This window comes from Diuraphis noxia, unplaced genomic scaffold, assembly GCF_037042655.1.
Source record: "Diuraphis noxia isolate RWA-SAM2 unplaced genomic scaffold, SU_Dnox_SAM2 contig0001, whole genome shotgun sequence".
NCBI lineage: Eukaryota > Metazoa > Arthropoda > Insecta > Hemiptera > Aphididae > Diuraphis > Diuraphis noxia.
In genome coordinates, this window is record NW_028301711.1 from 38,213,954 (window position 1) to 38,234,497 (window position 20,544).

Here is a 20,544-nt window from a genome sequence, read left to right on the forward strand (position 1 = left end):
GATGTTATTGGTGGTACACTTTTGCTAAACTTTAAACAGAAAATACCATTGGAAATAATTACAAAACTGCCTAGCCTTGTACGACACGATTCTCGTAACTCTCAGTCACAGGGGCTTCCCGGGAGCCGCAGACGCGTCAATCACAACAACCTTCAAACTTCTCCGTGCCTATCTACACGCTAGCACCGCACACGCATTTGTTTCTCATCGTTCTATATACCCATGAGATGAACACAGCAGCTGATTAAAACCGTCAGTGAGTGCAAGATGACGTAACACGTTTGACCTCTGACAGTTTGCGAAAGACGCTTCGTCGAGACCCACGGGACCTACGTTCGCAGTATTGGTTGGCTAGTCTGAATGACTTCATGACTAATAACGGGGACAACGTATTATTATTATTATTATTATAAATATGCATAGGCATTAGTTAGGTGCGTACAAATTTAAATAACAATGAACACACATACTACCTATATACCATAATAAAAGCTTATTATTATTAATGAACTGTTTTGTTAAAAATATAAAAATTTAATTTAATAGGAACCGCAATTAATTGATCAAATTCCAACCGGAAAATTTAAAAGAAAGACACTAAACGAAAAAAAAATGGATTCGCTGATCAGAAATAAATAATCCGTATAATGTTCGTTGTTTCGAACAAAAATGTTCGAAATACTTCGAAAACTCGTACACTTGCCATGTTGTATCTAGCGGCTGCAGTCATTTGTCATGTGCTAATAATAATTTACAGTTAACCGGGTTAGTACATGCTATGTATGCAGCTCTTCCTGCTTAATGTATGCGTTGACACGATATCATATGTGCCGTGTTCTTGACTCTGTCTCTACGAAGTAGCTAACTATAAAAGCTTAAGTGGTATGTAGTTTTTTTTTTGTATGTGTTCAATGTTCATCACTTTTATGAACATTGAAAATGCTTGAATCTTTAACTTTGAGTGTGGTTTCTGGTGGCTAATTGCTTCATAATTAGATCCGTGGAGAGTGAGGAACCAAAAGTAAAAAGAGGCAAGTGAGTATCCTTTTTTGTACAGTTGGTAATACTGACACATAAAATATTATAGTTAAACAATTATTAGCAACACGCTGTACACGTGCAGATCGGTTTGTTAAAAAAGAAATTGATATACTCATTGATTGATCCACAAATGACGGATCTATTTCAAGTGGAGCACGGGGTATTATATATTACGGTCTTGGCTAAGTAAACATTCCATATCAAACCTCATCATAACAATCGAATTCGTCCCTATCAGGAATCGTACATTCCATTTATTAATAATATTCACGATACATAAAACGTTGTGACAATATGAAAACGGAACTACGTGACACAAAAACACAGCTCTAAATACTAATTGTCGTCGGATTCAATGAAACTCGATTATTTTTCTTCAGAATCACAAGGTTTGATGTGTGTTATATTAATATATTACATGGGTAATAATATGTAGTATGTTTATAGTGTATATATAATAATATGATGGTGCCTATATAATATATGGTATACCTTCGGGTTATTTCTCGGTATATGACCGTATTGGATATATTAACTATAAAAGTTCAGTAGGGGTATGAATCGGGTAACGGTGATATATTACGTTTGCTGGTATGCTATTAATAGTAACCTTATATAAATATAAATTTATAATATAAGGGTTATAACCGACAGCTTTGTGTTGTAAATGGTAAAAGAAACGCTCGTTGGTGAATTTTATTTTCAGAAACGGGTTCCCGTGATTTCAAACGAAATACTATACGAATCTTGTACTTCAATCGTATGCAAAGTATAATATACGATCCGTGGTACTTATATTACCGGTATTGATTTATAAAGGACATAAATATTTATAGATAATATTTTTCTCTGTAATGAAAATGAAAACTTGCGTAGTTTGGTTCATCAATCACAACCTCGTATTTATAGATCAAATATTGCAACTTAGGAAATATTATGGAATCAATGAAATAATTACCGTATTTGCATTATTAATCGAAGTAGTTTTTGGATTATTTCCGGATGAGTCGGTCAATCAATAAATTTACTCGATACCGGGATATCATATGTATATGTACGATACACCAGATTATAAATTATATAGTCGACATTAGATTGAAATGGATTTTTAAGTGCTAAATATTCTATACGAAACATAAACGTAAAGCGATAAGTTATAACGCACCAGATATCAGATTTTATTCTGAAAACACACGAATATGATCGATTATACTTGATTTGTATAGACTCTGAATCATTCTATCGTCCATTTGTCAGATGATCGGAGTAATACAATATATTATTATTTTCGTTGCATGTGTCGGGTAGGTATGTGGTGTAGGTATTTTACTTCAAACGTTCTTCAAAGAGGGCCTGGTAGGATTTTCATTTGATTATGGTTGCGGCAATGAGCACATTTCGTTGACAATGACAAAGAAAACATATCATTAAATCAACTACAATAGATCGTGGTTTGTAGTCTACGAGACCTGCAAAGGATTTGTTGCAGTTTTACAATAGTATTACACTTTTATATTGTAGGTACTGTCAGACAACCACCCACTAAATAGGTATATATTTATATATTATTACATCGTTTAATTCAATTTAAATATTTTACGTTTAATACAAATATGTTTGCTAACAAAAAGTAAACGTGTTCACAAATAATTTACAACAATGGATTGAAATATGAATAAGCATACAGTAGTGCCACCCTATAGATTGATTTGACAGTACTAAAGTTGGAAAGCATCTTTGAGCTACCTATCTGATAAACTGATGGTGATGGTGCAAGTAGATAGAAGTTTAATTAGTTGAATTTAACTCATCGATGAAACGAAGGCTAGTGCATTTTTACTAGCTGATAAATTATTTAAATTAATCAGTATTTCTTACAATTATAGTTTATTATATACCACATAGTGGACATAATAAAGAAGAGTAATTAATAATTATATGACAATAAATCAATCTCGAACTTTGTATAATTATTACCTTTTGTATACTAATTATAATTATAATAACTTATGATATGTTTATATAATATTATGTAAAAATCAGTTTTGTATAAGTTTTTACTCACCGCTCAGCCTGAGCTCGGCAAATGAATGTGCCATTTCATTGTTCAGTTTGTTAGTTACCACACATTGGTACATGCCCTGATCGTCTTTTTGCACGGAATCTACGTTCAGAGTGTAAGTAGGAGGTGTTGATGAACTGGACTTACGAGGCACTCCGTCTTTCAACCAGATCACAATTTGCTATAAGAAACCAAAAAATAATAATGTAATAAAACTAATAATCATAATGATAACTTATTATCGGTTTGATTACGGGAGGATTATGTTTTGTAAAATATATGGAATACTTATATTATAGTTTATATGAAGATGCATATTATTATATTGTAAATAGGGTTATAATATTTTTGGTAAATTAAGCATCTTGAAATTTTTCATTTATGTGCAATATAAATAAAATCTGTTCAAATTTAAAATAATAATAACAATATTGACATATTCATTTTTTTTTTTATTGTTACAGCATCAATACAAGGTTATTAGATTACAGTAGTAATAATAATATTTTAAATTAGATTATAATATATTATATATTTACAATAGCTTAAAATTATATTATGTTGCAAATTTCAATTTTTTAGGAAGGAAATTATTATTTTTTGGATCTGTATAAGGTCCAATGGCTTCATAAAGGTTGTTTGGGATTGCATGTTCTTCTCTGGCTTGAGTAAAAAGTTGACAATGAATGAGTACAAGTTTGATGATTAAGTTGCAAGACGGGCATATGGGAGGCTCGGATTTTCCCATCAGGTATCCATGGGAGAATCGCGTGTGGCCAATTCTAAGTCTATTTAGTATGACCTCATATTTTCGGTTTAAATTGTTGAATTTTGGCCAGAGTTTCACTGTCAGTGGAACCCTGAAATATTATTATATAAAGATGTATTTAATATTTTTTCACTTCTATTTGCTATAAGTTTAAACAATTAGCTGTTTGATGATAATTAATAAAATATAATGACTGATGTGGTCCGTCGTTTTCCGACAGTCCAAAATCGTGAATAATTAAACTCTTTTTCGTTCTTTCACAATAATATTTGTTTATTGATTCCAGTCTAATGTTATGACAATATATATGAAAATGAATTATATCCTGACCATGCATTTGTCTTGAATAAATAAACTGCAATCGGTGGTGTCAGGCCTGTAAAGGTACGACCAAAAAATATAAAAGTTGGAAACTTAATATTAAATGTATACAATGTAAATGGGACGATCTACAAACGCTTTCCCACGGTCTTGTTTAAGAGTAAATCATATTAAGTTGTGTGTACTCGTAGTGAATACCTGAATAGGCACACTTGGGTGGGACTAAATTTATGGTTCTAAAAAAAACTTTTTTTGTCAGTCGCGATGATAGATTGACTGTGCGTGCAAAACCACGTGTGAGCCGCTGGTAAATTGTACACAAAACGTAACGTTAGGTAATGACGTTGTGTTCGGCGGTGGCCGTCTTGCCTGACAAGTGTCTTCGCTGTTGGATCCTGAGCGTAGCCCGTAGGTGACAACGCCGTATTCATCGGTCGTTGCTTCGTTTCATGAGTGTCTTGGCTGCTGGGTCCAGAGCGTAGTCCGTAGGTAACAACGTCGTGTTCGTCGATTGCCACCTCGTCTCACGAGTGACTTTGCTGCTGGGTCCGCAGCGTAGCCCGTTAGTAACAACGCCATATCAGTGAATGTTGACGATGGTAGTCACACTACGATGGAACACTACGTTGCTTGAAGAATTACATCCTATGATCCGTACCGATTAGTAAACCACAAGTGTGCCACCGCGCTTGCCTGTGCTTACTTTCAATACGGGTTTTATTATTATAGGGTCACTTTTGGACTTCAAGATATGTGTGGGGTGTTGTTTACTTCGTCATAGTCTCCTTTACCCATCTCCATACTTGTTGGGGATGTAAAATGAATCTGAGGGTTTTGAATTTGCTGCTAAATCTCTCCAATGGTATTATTTTGTTTATGCTGTGTTATGATTGGTGGTCCTGAAAAGGACCGTTTTATGTGGTGAAGTCTACACCGTTACATGACATGGAAACGAAGAGAAGAAACCTCCCTGAGAATATAAATTAACTGAATATTGTATTTATATAACCTATTATAGTATCTACTTCGTGTTTATATTTATTCTTATTAATATGCCTAGAATATATTTTAAAAGTAATATTGTAATGCGTTTATACAAATAAAAACTTGAACACAATCGTTTTGCTCTTTTAGAAAATACGAATAATATAGGCGTAAAACATAATAACTGATAAATTATAAAATTATAAAAAGGTAATATTATTTCTAAATTACAACTTTAAACGTTGATAAATAATTCATCATCTGTGTTTGCTATGTATTATTCATATTTTTCTTCGCCCTACACATCAATTGTAATATGGTGTCGGAAATCCTAATCTTAGACTGCTATCGGACCTTCCTCTTCAATTCAAAATTACTCATATCAGATATTTTTGTGTCATTAAATAATTTTTTTATATATTTATTTTTCAGTAAGCATTTGTCCTAGTTAAGAGGATTTCCCATTTTGTTGACAGCTATTTTTATAGTCATTATATCCGAGTCTTCTCTCTTCATAATATGACATACCATCACAATTTATTAACCATGATATTGTCTGTAAACATATGGTGTCACTTATAAACTACGAACTTATTTATTATTTGTTCCTGCCTAGTCACTTCACACAATTTCTTTATCAATCTCATATTTTCTATACAATCAACATCTATTCCATTAAATTTTCCGCTGTTCAATATTCCGATCCATACATTACAACAGTCCTCACGACTGCTTTATAACATCTACATTTTCGTTTAAACAATATCATATTCATACATATAAAAATTGATACTTCTATTAGCTTTATTTACCTTTACTTTATGTTTGATATGTGTAATCATTAATCAAGTTATTAACAATAACTAGCTATATTAAAATATTATGTATAAAAAACATCATTAATCAAAATACGTTTTTCATACTTTTATAAACGTACAATTTTCAATATTAAAAAATTATAAATTCAAAACCTTAATATTATAAGTAATAATATCACACGGGTAGAATAAATTGGATAAATTGACTTTTTAAGTTATTAAAATTAAATTATCATACCGTTGGATTGATCGTCTAGACGTTAAGTTATTAACAAAAAAACAAAATAGGCAACACAATCGTACTCTTTAATTACTTTAATTTTAATTATTTAAATTTGAAGTATAGCGGTAATTTAACAGGTACATAACAATTTTTTTTTGGTACCTAATAATTATATATTTTATAAATCTCATTTTTCGGTTTGATTGATGCAAGTAATGTACTCTTACAAGTTAGGTTAGGTTAGGTTAGGTTAACACTAAAACATATTTTATATAAATTTGAATATTAAATTGTAACATTATAAATTATTTTAAAACTTTTACTATACACTCGCAAATAATATTAATATTTTTAAGTACATATACAAATAATTAAATAAATTCAATATTTATTCGTGGATTAATATATCTTTTAAATACATTAATAAATTGGTGATATTAAATAAAGATAGAAAATCGTATGGTTTTAAGATTTAACTACCACTTCACATTAAATTTAACATTGTTTTTATGGTTTCAGTACTATTCAATTTTAAGTGTTTTCCATTAAAAATTTAAAACCAACATCAAGTCAAGATTTTTTTAATACGGTATTAAAATTAAAATTACAAATTAACAAAAATATCGGGATCAATGACTTAACTATCATATATATCTTATTAAACTTACTGTAATTTTTTTTATACAAACCATGAATAAAAAATTAAATTAAAAGTGCTTACTAATCTTAATCTACTATAGTCGAATATCAAATGATAGGTATTTAGAAAAAAATAAAAATTTCGTTTTATAATTAATTTAATACGTTAGGTGAAAGTCTATGTTATTTCAAGGGATATAATATATTTAAATTAGAAATTTATAATATATAAACAAACATACAGAATATTCCAAATATTATTACATTATAATTTATATTTTTACTATTGATCCTTAAACTTATTTCTAGATTTTTTTGAACATTTAATAGAACATATTTTGATTTTGAATAAAACTAAAAAATTATATCGATAATATATTAATATATAACTATTTTGAGGATATTGTGGAAGTGCGAATTTCTCTAATAACCTTGTTATTCATGAGTAAATTGAACGGTTTCACTCCAGGTTTATGTATGTGAAATCGTATTTTTTCTAGAAAATAGAATTTATTTCAAATGCCATGTTTAATACAATGATTGCGTCAGTGGGCCAATCATAGTAGTTAGCACAGCATTTTATGAATTAAATATGGAATTTTTGAAATAATTTAAGTCCCAAAAACTTATATAATCAATACAGTTGCCAATCATGGTAGAAAGATATTATTGAACTGACATGCATGCAAATAACATGAAGCATTTAAAGAAAATGAATAATACTGAAACCGAGACCTTTGAGTTATAGGGTAACAGTATAAATTATTTATTATTTTCAACAGACTCTTAAATTCAAGACATGATAAATAATAAAATGAATCCATCAAGACTCGTATAATAAAGACATTTGTTTAAATGTACTAAACATATCATTTGTAAAGTGTTGTAGGTTTGGTTTTACAAATAAACCTATACTATAGTGTAAAAAATACTACCATGAATTATTATAATCCAACGAATTTTTAAGATGCTTTACTACTCAGACCATACGTAAATATTACATCTCAAAGTTTCAAAAACTGATCAAAAATATTAATATAATGAAATAAAAAAACATAATTTTTTTCTATAAATTGTATCTAGTCGAAAATAAGTTATTATAAATGAAACATAACGTTTAATATAAAATAATACAGATAACAAAGATAACATGCACCTATTAAAAAACATTATTTTTTCAATATTATATTTCAAAATTCAGTAGCTTTGATCATAATATATCAGTTTTAAAATCACTCATATATCACAATAAATCATTTCTGCATGAAATAAGTATACACATCGTGGATAATTTGTTTTCTTAGGTATGCACAAACTTGATTGAAAATATAATATGATATTATAATCCTCACAAGACAGGTGCAGATAAATTATTTTTTAATTCCATCTATCGTGATTGGTTGGAGAGAAACTAATTAATTTTTGTGTTTGCATTAGATGTGCTTATGAATTTTGGCCTTTATAAAATATTGTGTTTACTTAAAATGTTTAATAAACCCCGAATATAAAACAATGATCATTCTATGACAATATTTACTCGATAAAAGGTTTAATATTCCTTGTTACGTTATCCAAAAAGTTTTTCCAAGGAAAAACTAATAAACGACTATGTTCTATGCAGATACTTAAAAATGTTATAAAAGGTTCATAACAATATATTTTTCCAACATGCCTCCCACAATAGCAAGTATGTTGGCATTACCAAGATGTTTATCATTATATTATTGATTTAGAATTTTTTTCATCATTAGTTATTTATTTTTGGAATTTATTATTTTGTTTTTAAATAATATCTTGAGATGTTTTAATTAAATCATGTAATTTGTAAACAAAGATTAATAAAAAATAATATATTTTAATAAAATTTGTTTTATAAACTTCTATAAACACAAAGGTATACAAAAAAAATACCAGAAATTATTGCCTTTTTTGCAATCAAAGAAAAATGAGTAAAACAAAAATTAACGTTATGTTTTATTTTTATTGCTGTTTAAAATAAATAAAATTATACATTTTTATGAAAAAGAATTTATAACCTGACTATTTGTAGTAAACTAAGGAAAATATATTATGTTTGCTCTTTTTCTAAACTTTTCATGACATTTCAATATTCAACTAATTCACACATGTTAAATAATTTTTTTTACTGTACATTGCCTAAAGACAATTTTATGACTTTTAAAATTTTACTGCCCATGTTTTTGAAAAACATGGGCAGTAAAAAAATTAAAAATTTTTGTGTCTGTCATCACGTTTTGAGACAATAAAAGTGCTTCGATTTTCGACTTCAGTACCTCGTTCAATCAAAAAGTGAATCTAGTTGTTAATTTGGGGAGGGGGGTCAAAAGTAAAAAATTCTCAACACTTTTCTAAATCGGGATAAACAAAATAAAAATTAAAGTAAAAACGGGAAATTTTACGCACAATCAATTTTCAACAAAATTGATTTTGGTTTTTGATATAATTTTAAAACACATGAATGAAATTTTCACCGAATGTTTATTTAAGTATATTCTATCCACCATGCAATTTTCAAAAATTGTTGAAAAGTTGAACTATTTATAGGCATATTCAATTTTTGATAATTATTAGTTTTTTTAAAATTAATATCGATAAAAATTTATTTGTTGGTTGGAAAAATTTAATACAAGGCTCCTAACAAAATGTTACAGTAGCAGTTGAAAAATAAAATAAATTCATAGTCACATTTTTTTTTTATAAGCATTCAAAGTTTGAATTTTGACAAAATACGTAAAAATCACAAAACTTCGCAAGTTATTTTAAGCTAGAAATTCATAAAAAATTTTTTTTTAAATCTAAGATTTGAAAATTTTTAATAATCTATAATATATCCTAGATAGATAAACCATCTCCGCTCAGACTCGTTTTTCGTATAAAATGATATAATCATATAATATCATTAGATTCAAATTTAATTCCATTCATTACAGTAACCTAGTGTGCATCAGAGCGACATCCACGACTTAGCCGTTTTTGTTTATTTTGATGTCAGTTGAAAAGATTTAATTCTGTATCTTTGACATTTTAATAAAACATAATCACAAATATATAATTAATTTAAAATTTTTATTTTGTTCCATATAAATGTAGTTATTTTAGTTGAAATATTTAATATATTATATGGTGATTAAAAAAATAAAATTAATTTCCATTATGTTAGAGTTTTGTTATAATAACATTAATCGTCAATATTTATAAACATTGCATTTAAAACATATTATTAAGTATATAATTATGTAGATGTCTATGTTAAGTATAGGAACGTATTATTTATTATAAAACATTTTTTTTCAAGCATATTAATAAACAATTCGTTTTATTTAAAAAAAAAAAAAAATAGATCTCCAATTACTTAAAATAATATTAATATAGTAATAACTCTTCAAGTCTGTATTTTATAAGTTAGTCGTGCAGCAAATGTATTTACATTGGATCTTGACAAATTATTATATCTTTTTCAAAAATCTTTGGTGAATTAAACCATTTATCTTCTATTGATCTTAAGAGTTATGTAAAAATAGGTATATGTATACATTACACTTCTGCCATCAGACTCTAATTTTCTCCGTAGAATGACAATATCATATGGTGATAATTGAGTATACATGATATCCTAATAAGCTTAGAATATTTAGGTACCCTTTCTCTTTAATCTCTAACCCTTTCTCGAGTAATATACATAACACAGTTACTGAATTTCAAATCAATAACAAACCTTGGGAGATCCTAAATGAAATAAGTACTAAGAAATAAGATATAATATAATGTGATATATTTTTAATTATTTTATAATTAATTGTACGTTAGTAAATATTTAATTACACATCATTTTCTCCTACTACATAATATTATGTATTTTGTTTTATATTACATATTTTATTTTTTTTAAACGTGGGAATTCAATATACATTTAGGCTTTAATGATATACCACGAGCGTAGAGTTTCAGGCATACCACTTGGGATGCACTTGCGTAAAATATACGATTTTCCATCGTCGGCTTTGCAATACAAAAAAAAAAAAAAATAACCTATAAAATGTATAATATATTAAAAAAAATAATAATAATAAAATAGAATTGATTCTTTTGTCCCTCGGAAAATAAAAAATACTGTGCGCAAGTGCGAATAAGACTATATTCAATATTATATATTCTATGATTGGGGTTGAAAAAATGTATATATATATATATTATCCCTTTGCTATAAATTCGTTTTCCGTACTGTGCGTAAAACATCGAAAGCGTACTCCGTTTTTTTTTTTTTTTTTTTGCTTAAAAAACCACGAGTGCAAGTGGCCCCCTATCCGTATAGTACGTATACCCACATTACACGTTTTCTCTCTCTTTTTCTTTTCACTGAAACAAAGATATAAGATTTATTCACCAACTTTCGTTTCGTTTTACATGGCTGTATATTGTTGTTCTTCGCGCAATGCTATTTAAGTCTAACGTACGTGTGCAACTCCAAAAATATCACACATTTAAGATTTCGTAACACAGACGTCTTGACGAGATCATTTTGAAGTCATGTTTTTACCAGATATATTATTTGAAACTAGTTTTTCCGTTGTAAAAGAGAAATTTTGAAAAAGTTTGTAAAAAAAATAACAATAAATATACATCGATAGATATGTAACAGTATTTGTAATTTTAAAAGATAATTAAAATAATAACGGCAGAAATACTTTTATTGTTTTTATACCTAATATATTATTTTATAATAATTTGATTACCGAATTAAATCACTGAGTTAATATCAATGGCTATTGTATACTAGATTATTCAGAAAATATACTTTGTCAAACATCTGTATTTAAAATTAAAAATGTATATAAATGTCTAACAATGTATAAAAGACAAATTAAAGATATTTAACTTCTATATAAAATGAAAATTTAGTAAACTTAAATCTTCGATTACGTCTATTTAAAAATATAATTTATAATAACAAATATACACACACTAATACTAACTTCTTATTTAATTTTTATTTATAAATCCTTACTTAAACCTTTGTGATATATTTTACAACTATGAGTATTAGTAAAAGGTCTAATTTTAAAATTTTAAACAAAACCTAAACTTTTTTTAAATATACCCCTCTCTACGTATCTAACCATACTATCTATTCAGATTTCAAAAAATATCACTAATTTACGATGAGGCTAAATCTTATTACAAACGTTTCCACCTTCGATTACAATCTCATCCTAATCCACTTGCTAGAAATCTCTTTACCCCTACAATTCCCGGTAATCCTCCAAGAAGGTTAATACGTAAATGGTGTTGTGATCTGCTTTTATAATATACCACTAAACGAAAGTGTGTTGCTAATGGGTGATTGCTTTCTTCAATTATATCATGTAGGTACTATGTATAAATTATACATGATTTATTAATTTTTTTTTTTAATACCTAATATATTTCAATACTTTTTAATATATTCATTTATCTATAGAAAGTACTCATTGTACTGCTATAATATACAGATTGTAAATTTCATATATACATAAAAAAAAAAAAAAAAAAAATGAAAATCTCATCATACCATTATTGTATTTTTATGTATCAAATGATTTCTTAAACGACTTTTTTGAGGAATTTATTTCATACAATTAAATAAAAATTTCCAATCCAAAATTAGATTTGAATAATCAAAACACAGAATTTAAAAATATAGTCAAGTCATTTTTACATAATCGTATCGAGGTATTTTATGTGATAACTTATTAGGATATGAAAAATGCATATTAATTAAAAAAATTAAATATTGTATTATATAAATTAATTTTATTCATATCTACTGTTCATTGTTTAATCGTGTTTGATTTGAATAAAAATAAAAATCTAAGATACTCTAAAATAAAACATTATTTAAATTGTAATTAGACTATTTTATTTTTTCAAGTACAATATAGATATTAAAAAAAAGATTAAGTTATAATTCTTACATTATACCTTTAATTTTTATCAATTAAATATTAAGATTAATTTTGAAAAATAATGGTATGATGTATTTTTTAATTTATATAACCAAAGAAAACAACTGCATTAAATTATATTTAAGTAAACAATTAACGCAATGAAAGTTCTTAGAAACAATTTTTTATGAGTATGATGCAAAATAAATACATTTGTTGTTTTTATATTTACTTGAATAATAGTAAGATTAAGTGGAAATCGATAATTCAAATTTTCTCATTTTCTTAAACGAAATGAAAATGATTTTATTAATGTAAACTAAATATAGTTATTATTTAAATAATTAGGTGAGATTAATTCCTTGTTTCAAATGTGTTCACATTCAATAAATCTATTTGAAAATGCATCATAATATGCTTTAAATGATAATGCATATAAAATACGTTCCAACATGTTTTTTCATATAAATTAAATAGTGAAGTATTTTCATTTTATAATAACTATCATTAATTATTAAATTATATTATTATTTAGACATTATTTATAGATCTACTAAAACAATAATTAATGGTATAGTGAGAAACTGAAATGATTATAGATTACCTATAAATATTTTATAAATGCCAATACCTTGTCCAATAATATTGAAATCATAGTATAATATTATTCAAACTCTTAAGGGAACTCAATTATCATATTCAACAAATTTATGAAGATTATTAGAAAAGAAATACACATTTATTTAAATAATTTTTACTATTATTGATCACATAGAACTAAATAGGTACTTCGTCTAACTTAATTTAATTTAAAATGATTAGAACGTAAAGAAAAAGAATAAATGGTTAAAATATAATTCTTATATATATATATATATATATAATTATATAAAATATATATATCATTATATAGAATAAAGATTATTTACAGAAAAATAGATAAGATATCGTAGAAATGGTAGTACACTGGGATAGTTTAAATTGAACTCTCTCTTTTTTTTTTATTTCATTAAAAATAATTTAGTTTTATCTCAATATTTTATGCGATTCACTTGGTTTCATATTTAAACGTCCATGAGTGCTCCAAGATATTTGTGTACGATAATAATAATCAAGTTTTGTCATTTGATTTACAACCATCGTTATATTCTTCATGGTAGGTACTCCTAAACTATTTATTTTTTTCAATTCAGAAAATATATTGACTGTTTACGCATGCAGACAACATAATATTTGAGACTTGGTGGACCTTAAACTATGTACCTTGGACTAAATTCTACGGATGAAAGTGTCCCACAAACGTCAGGGAATAGATTATTATTATACGTATTATAACAGTCCGTGCCTAACGCAATATTATGCGGCTTTTAAAATATCCGTTTTTCACGTTTTGAATATTGTTATTCTCTGGAAACCAAAAATGATCAATATTTTTCACTATACGCGTAATACGTATACTGAAAAAACCAATTATTATTCCTCCTCCTTTATATATAGGGTATTTAGTCGTTAAAATATAGGTAAGGAATTTATGAATTAATGTCAAGTATAATATGTATTGCCCAATGGTCAATGATCATATAGTCTTATGGACCTTTGGTTACAGTTGACAGGTTACAGTATTAGCAGTTATCTAATTAAAAAAAAATATATTTTAATAATTATAATAATGTAATTTAAGAAACAAAATACCTATTTAAAAAGGACCGTATAACAAATAAGTTAGTGTGACATTAAAGAGAAAAAAATTTTTTCACGAAATACAGATCCCTAGCAAGAGTTTAATACTTAATCAAACCATACTTATATTAATTCACAGGACTATAGATATAAAACAACCTATATCCTTACTGAAAGATACCTGGTTGTATAATTAATAATCATATTTCTAAATAATGTTTTTCTTATGTATTAATATAAAAATACATTATTAATAATAATAAAAAATCCACGAGTTATGTTATTTTATATTACGTATAACAAGCTATGTATAAAATTGTATAAAAACTAACGGCATAAGTTGTTAAAGTTTCTGATCAATAAAAAAAAATTAAGTTAATATGCAATAATCATTATATTAATAGTTAAATATTCTGAGGAAATGCTATTACTAATAACTTATTAGGTTTCTTGTAGAATTAGCAAATAATTAAGAAAATTGAAATAAAATGCAATCAATTATTTCACGATAGTTTTGCATTGGATATTTCATCGTTATTCCCACAACACAATATTAAAACTTTACAGTTATTTTATATAGCATTGTACAATCAATTTCCAAACGGGTGATACACGATATATACGATTTCATGCTCTTATATGTACTGAAACTATTTTCAGATGACTCAAAACCATATTATATTATTTTGAAATCGATAGCTTCCTTGAAATCCTGGTCAGAATCAAATTACTATACGTTGGAAAATGAACTTGAAATATATTTTGACGAGAGAAAAACTTTGTGAAAGAATGGAAATAAAAATGTTTTAATGGACAGTATTTCTTATGATACACATGCCAATACTTTTATACTGGAAATCGTCACGAAACAATATTTCTTATAAATATTATATCATATTTTCTTAAATCGATGCAAGTTATAGACATACAAAGAAAAAAACCACAATAATCGCTTAAAGTGCAACAGTGCGTATCTCATTTTTTTTTTCAGGAGACACAATAAGCACGTTTTGAAAAACTTGCACAAACTCAATATTATAAAATAGTACTGTAAGGTAAGGAATTATAGTTTTATAGTGTGCTTACTTTTTCTCACAGCTCATTCAAAATATCACGCGTTAACACATGCGATATGTTATGTTGATACTTAAGAATGATATAAGTGCTGTTGTATTTTTTTTTAATCACAGTGTAACCACTAATCGCACAGAAATTGGATAAATGCTTGGAATTACTTGTTCTATTGATAATAATTTCATTTCGTCAAATATTGAGATACGCATTGTTGCACTTCAGAGCCGGATTGGTTAGGCGAGTTACCGAGAAAATCTCGGTGGGCCGCTTAAAGTTAGGGCCGGTAGTGTCAGATTGTGGGTGAAAATAAATACATGTTAGAATAAGTAAATAAGTTTGTATCGGTTTTAGACGTAATAAACCAATAAAAAATAATGGAGACCCAAATTTTGGGACAGTGAATATGTAAATGGGCCACTTAGAAGTGAAAATCTCGATGGGCTGATATATACCAATCCGACCCTGTTGCACTTTAAGTGACGACATATTATGTTAATATATTTTCACATCATTTTGTGTCCATGCAGTATGGTGTATCAAAAACATAAAATTATAATAAGATGAAAGTGATTCGATAAGAGACAGAACGTACACAAAGACGATACTATTATAATATATGAGTTGAATAAGTAAGACGTGCTATTTGTGACGAAAAAAATTCTGCAAAAAACAATGATGTACCTAATGGTACAAGAATGTAATGGCATAAAGGAATCACTTTTTTGTGTTTCAGACGAGTTTGTTTTTTCAGAATATGGTTATAGATAAAAATTAAATTAAGACTTAAATTTTTGAATTGTAAATAAAAATAATTACTTAAGCTATTTCATAAGAAACAGTAATTATTTAAATTGTATTGTATATTTTCAGTGAAAATATCAAAAGGCAACATATTTTTAATTCCACGAATAAAGATAATATATTTAGAATAAGAAAAAGCAATGAATTATATTTACAGAACAGCTTAAATTTTTAAAACAATGGAATTTCAATAGTAAAATAAATTCCATTTAAGCTTTTAAAACTGAAGGTGGGAACGAAATTGAGTCTTATTTAATAATTAAATAACGAACTAAACTCATTTGACATAATTGAGGATAGAATATTATTCTAAAAGTTGATTTCTGGCAACACATGAATATAAATACGCAAAATCATTAAACAAATTTTCATTTCATGGATGAACATTGAATAATATTATTATATCTGCAGACAACACACATAAAAATACATACATTGCGATCTTTATATAATTTAGAATTTCCTGATCACATTTCACGAAACTCGTAAATATTATAATATTATTATTTATTGGTACCTATGCATAAAAATATTTCAATTTTTGGGCACCAAAACAACTACCTTGTACTTATAAAAATACAAAGTATATCGTTTACTATTTAATACTATATAAATATAAATATTTATCTTATGGGTATAGGTATTTTAAATTCTTTTTTTGTCTAAAGATGACTGAACAGTTTCTCGACGACATGTGAGGAATGCTAAATAGGGTAACTTTTTACACTTCTAATAATGAAAAGCTGAGTGGGTTTATTCTATATTCACAAACGTAGAGTCAAAGTCGTTTTGCATGAATATAATATGTGGTTATTAAGCCAAAATCACAATGCAAGCTGCTATCGGTTTTTTTTTCAAAAATAAACCTACGGAGTCAAGTGTGCAAATATTGAGCAACAAATTTTTGTTTGGTAACACACTATAACAATGATATCTATGAAAAATAAAATTTTTATAAATTTTTTTTTTAATTTTAATTTTTATAAATTTTTATTTTAATTTTAATCTAACTATGTTCCTTCAATTTTTTTCGAATTATTTTTATTTTTATTTTTTTAATATCATGATAAAAATGATTTTCATATTAGGTGTTTAAGGAATGTTCAATTTCAAATTCATATAAAATGTTTGATAATAGTTTGTAACAATGTTATGAAAGTTAAATTCTTTACTTCATTAAAAGTATTTTATTTTTATTTTGGGATATTTAAGTGATACGGCTTATATAATATTAGCATATGCAATTTTATAAAATACAATATTATAAACCAGACTGTTTACTATGTCAATTTCCAATTATTAGACACAGTTTACAATAACGGTTCACTTTAACAGTAGGTAGGTCACTTTTTGAATTTCTAATCCACGTTTGTGGTGTTATTGTTTCTTTTAAATTATTTATATTTTTAACAAACTGTCATCCTGTCACGTGTAACGATTAAGAAACGACAAGTCTATCGTACTACCTGCGAGTTATCATCTTAAAATGTTATATTAAAATGTCTGAGTTTAGTCTCAGTATAAATAAAATGGATACCTATTGGTGTGAAACGAAAACAAATTTGTTTACTGCAGTTGTCTATAAGACAATATGTACCTGTGCTATCGATGACGTCTTTGTGAACATTGTTCTATAAATTTATTCAAAAGCATAGACTTGTTTCGGGTTATAGTCTCCGGATGTGTTTGTTTAATATTATACAACTGACCTACATACTTTACGAGTAAGGATATTATATATAATAAGCGTAATACACCTTCAACATATTCTACATTGTTTAGACATTATAAATTTATACAATACCTATATATAATATTACTTACCTATACCTATATAATAATGGCATATTTTATTTTATACATATTATATATTGAACTGATCGAAAATAGTTGAACAAAAATTGAGAAAATTCCATCAAAATCGAGTGATATCAATTTTTTTTCGGATATAATATGTAAATATGATATATTAATAATTGACAACGTCTGTCTATATACCGTAGTTATACAATATTATATTGTTGAACCAAGAAATAGCTAAAACTCTTCTCTTGATTAAAATATAAATACATCTTTAAATATTGTATTTCTTATACAATTTGGAATAGAAAATTTATTATTGATATAAGCGATTTGTTTATCTGAAAAATTACTCACAATTTCACTTATGTCATATATCCTAATAAGAATTTTTTACGAAAAGCAAGTTGTCAAAAGAAATATTATTTTTTAAACGTTATAATTTCTCGTATGAAATCCCATATACTCGTTGATACTATTAGTAATATTTATCGTAAATTTATATTATATTATACATATGAAAGGTCGAAATGTATTAATACATTTTGGTATTTGGTTTATTCAAGTGATTAGATCCGATAAAATCTAGGTATAACATAATACATTTATTTATGTACTATCTATTTTTATATAAGACTTTGGAATGATTGATTTACCAACACAATATAAAGTTAATAACTCGAGTATATATTATTTTATACCCTGAAGTTACAGCAAAGTAAAAATTAGTATAAAAATGTTTCAAATCAAAAAAGGCGTAAACATATTTTAAAAAGATCTCCAAATGTGTGACGGTCTAAGCCAGTATTGGGATTAGATAAGTACTTTTTTATCTAGATAAAGATAAAGATAACAGGACAAAAATGTATCTAGATAAAGATAAAAGATAACACAATTCAAATTTATCTAGATAAAGATGAAAGATAAATACATTATAATCTAGATTAAAAAAAAGATAAATTTTTTACACACATTGAAATCCAAAATATTTTAAGAGTACCTTTTATACTACTTAGTACTTCAATATTATATAAACACATGCTATATGAGTAAATATAATGTCAGCAGTAGACAGTATTATTAATAAATAACTAAGGTATATCTGAAAAAAAACATTTTTTAAATTAAGTATAAATATCAAGAAAAAACTACATATTTTACACGACTCGTAACAATGTAGTTATTATTTTATCACCGTGTCCGGGCCCCTAACGAAAATGTCAATAATAAAATATAATACCTGTATAATGAATAACATTATTATGAACATAATTTTTTTTTTATTGAGGTGACTCGACAATTCAAATTTAAAGTATTGGCTAATTATCATAAAAATAAATTGACGATCAAAATGTGTACTATATTTTTTTGTATAGAGATGAATTTATCTAGATGAATGAATTTTTTATTTTTGATGATTATTTAAATAAAATGCAACTATTTATCTAGATAAGATAAAAGATAACTAAATAATTATCTAGATAACTTATCTAGATAAGTCTCAACACTGGGTCTAACGTTACGTGAGTTGATATTAAAATCTTATTTTTACCCATATTTTTTCAAACATCATAGGTCGCTGTTAGTAAAATCTAAAGCGATTTCAATACTTAGATATTGATTTAACGTACAGTGTTTCTGCTATCTGAGTATAGTGTTGATTTTTTTTTCACGTTAGGCAATAGTTCCTCAAATGGGGTTTCGGACTAATAACTCAGAAGTCACGACAATAAATCACCCATTTTGTAGAGTTGGAGTTGTCTTTTTTCACTAAAGTTTTAGAACAAAATCGAAATCTTTTGGCATGAATGTATATAGCGATGGGTCAAAAATTCGTTTCCGGTAGCGTGTGAATTAAACGTAATTACAGTCAGATATAATATAATTTAACGTCTATTCTAAAAAGTATGTTAGTTCATAAAAGCCATGTTAGCTTGAATAAACTTTTTCTTTTTTTCAATACAATAATATACATCTAGCCTGTTGAATTACCAACTTTGAATGTAAGAATTTCGTACGGAAATCGCAACCTAAAATGTTATTTTTAATACCAAAGTTATAATATAATAAATAATATCTATGGTTTTGATTCTTTGTATCTATGTTTTTTTCTTAAAAAAGAAATCTACAGAATATTTTATCGGACACCTTATTAACATTTAAAATAATCCAATTATATTAAAACTTTATCAAAGTTTTAAATTTATAAATTATAATTTACAAAATACCAGTATTTGTGGTTTTCTGCATTTGGTTTAAAATAGTTTAAATGTAACAGCTATGAAGATTTTATTATTGAGCACATATTTTTTATTTATTATAAACCAATATATTTATCCAAATTTGAGCTTAGTTTTACTTATATTATAAAACAAATAATATACACATTA

At 26.4% G+C, this 20,544-nt stretch overlaps 1 protein-coding gene across 4 annotated transcripts in view; it reads right to left on the reverse strand.

The window, feature by feature from the left end:
- Nucleotides 1–20,544, reverse strand: part of LOC107168741 (cell adhesion molecule Dscam2-like) — a 308,280-nt gene that overhangs the window by 74,043 nt on the left and 213,693 nt on the right. For all 4 annotated transcript variants that reach the window (XM_089215614.1, XM_089215615.1, XM_089215616.1 and 1 more), the window contains exon 8: nucleotides 3,107–3,284. In XM_089215614.1, coding sequence (XP_089071740.1) covers nucleotides 3,107–3,284 — 178 coding nt within the window. The remainder of the gene's footprint in view (nucleotides 1–3,106; nucleotides 3,285–20,544) is intronic.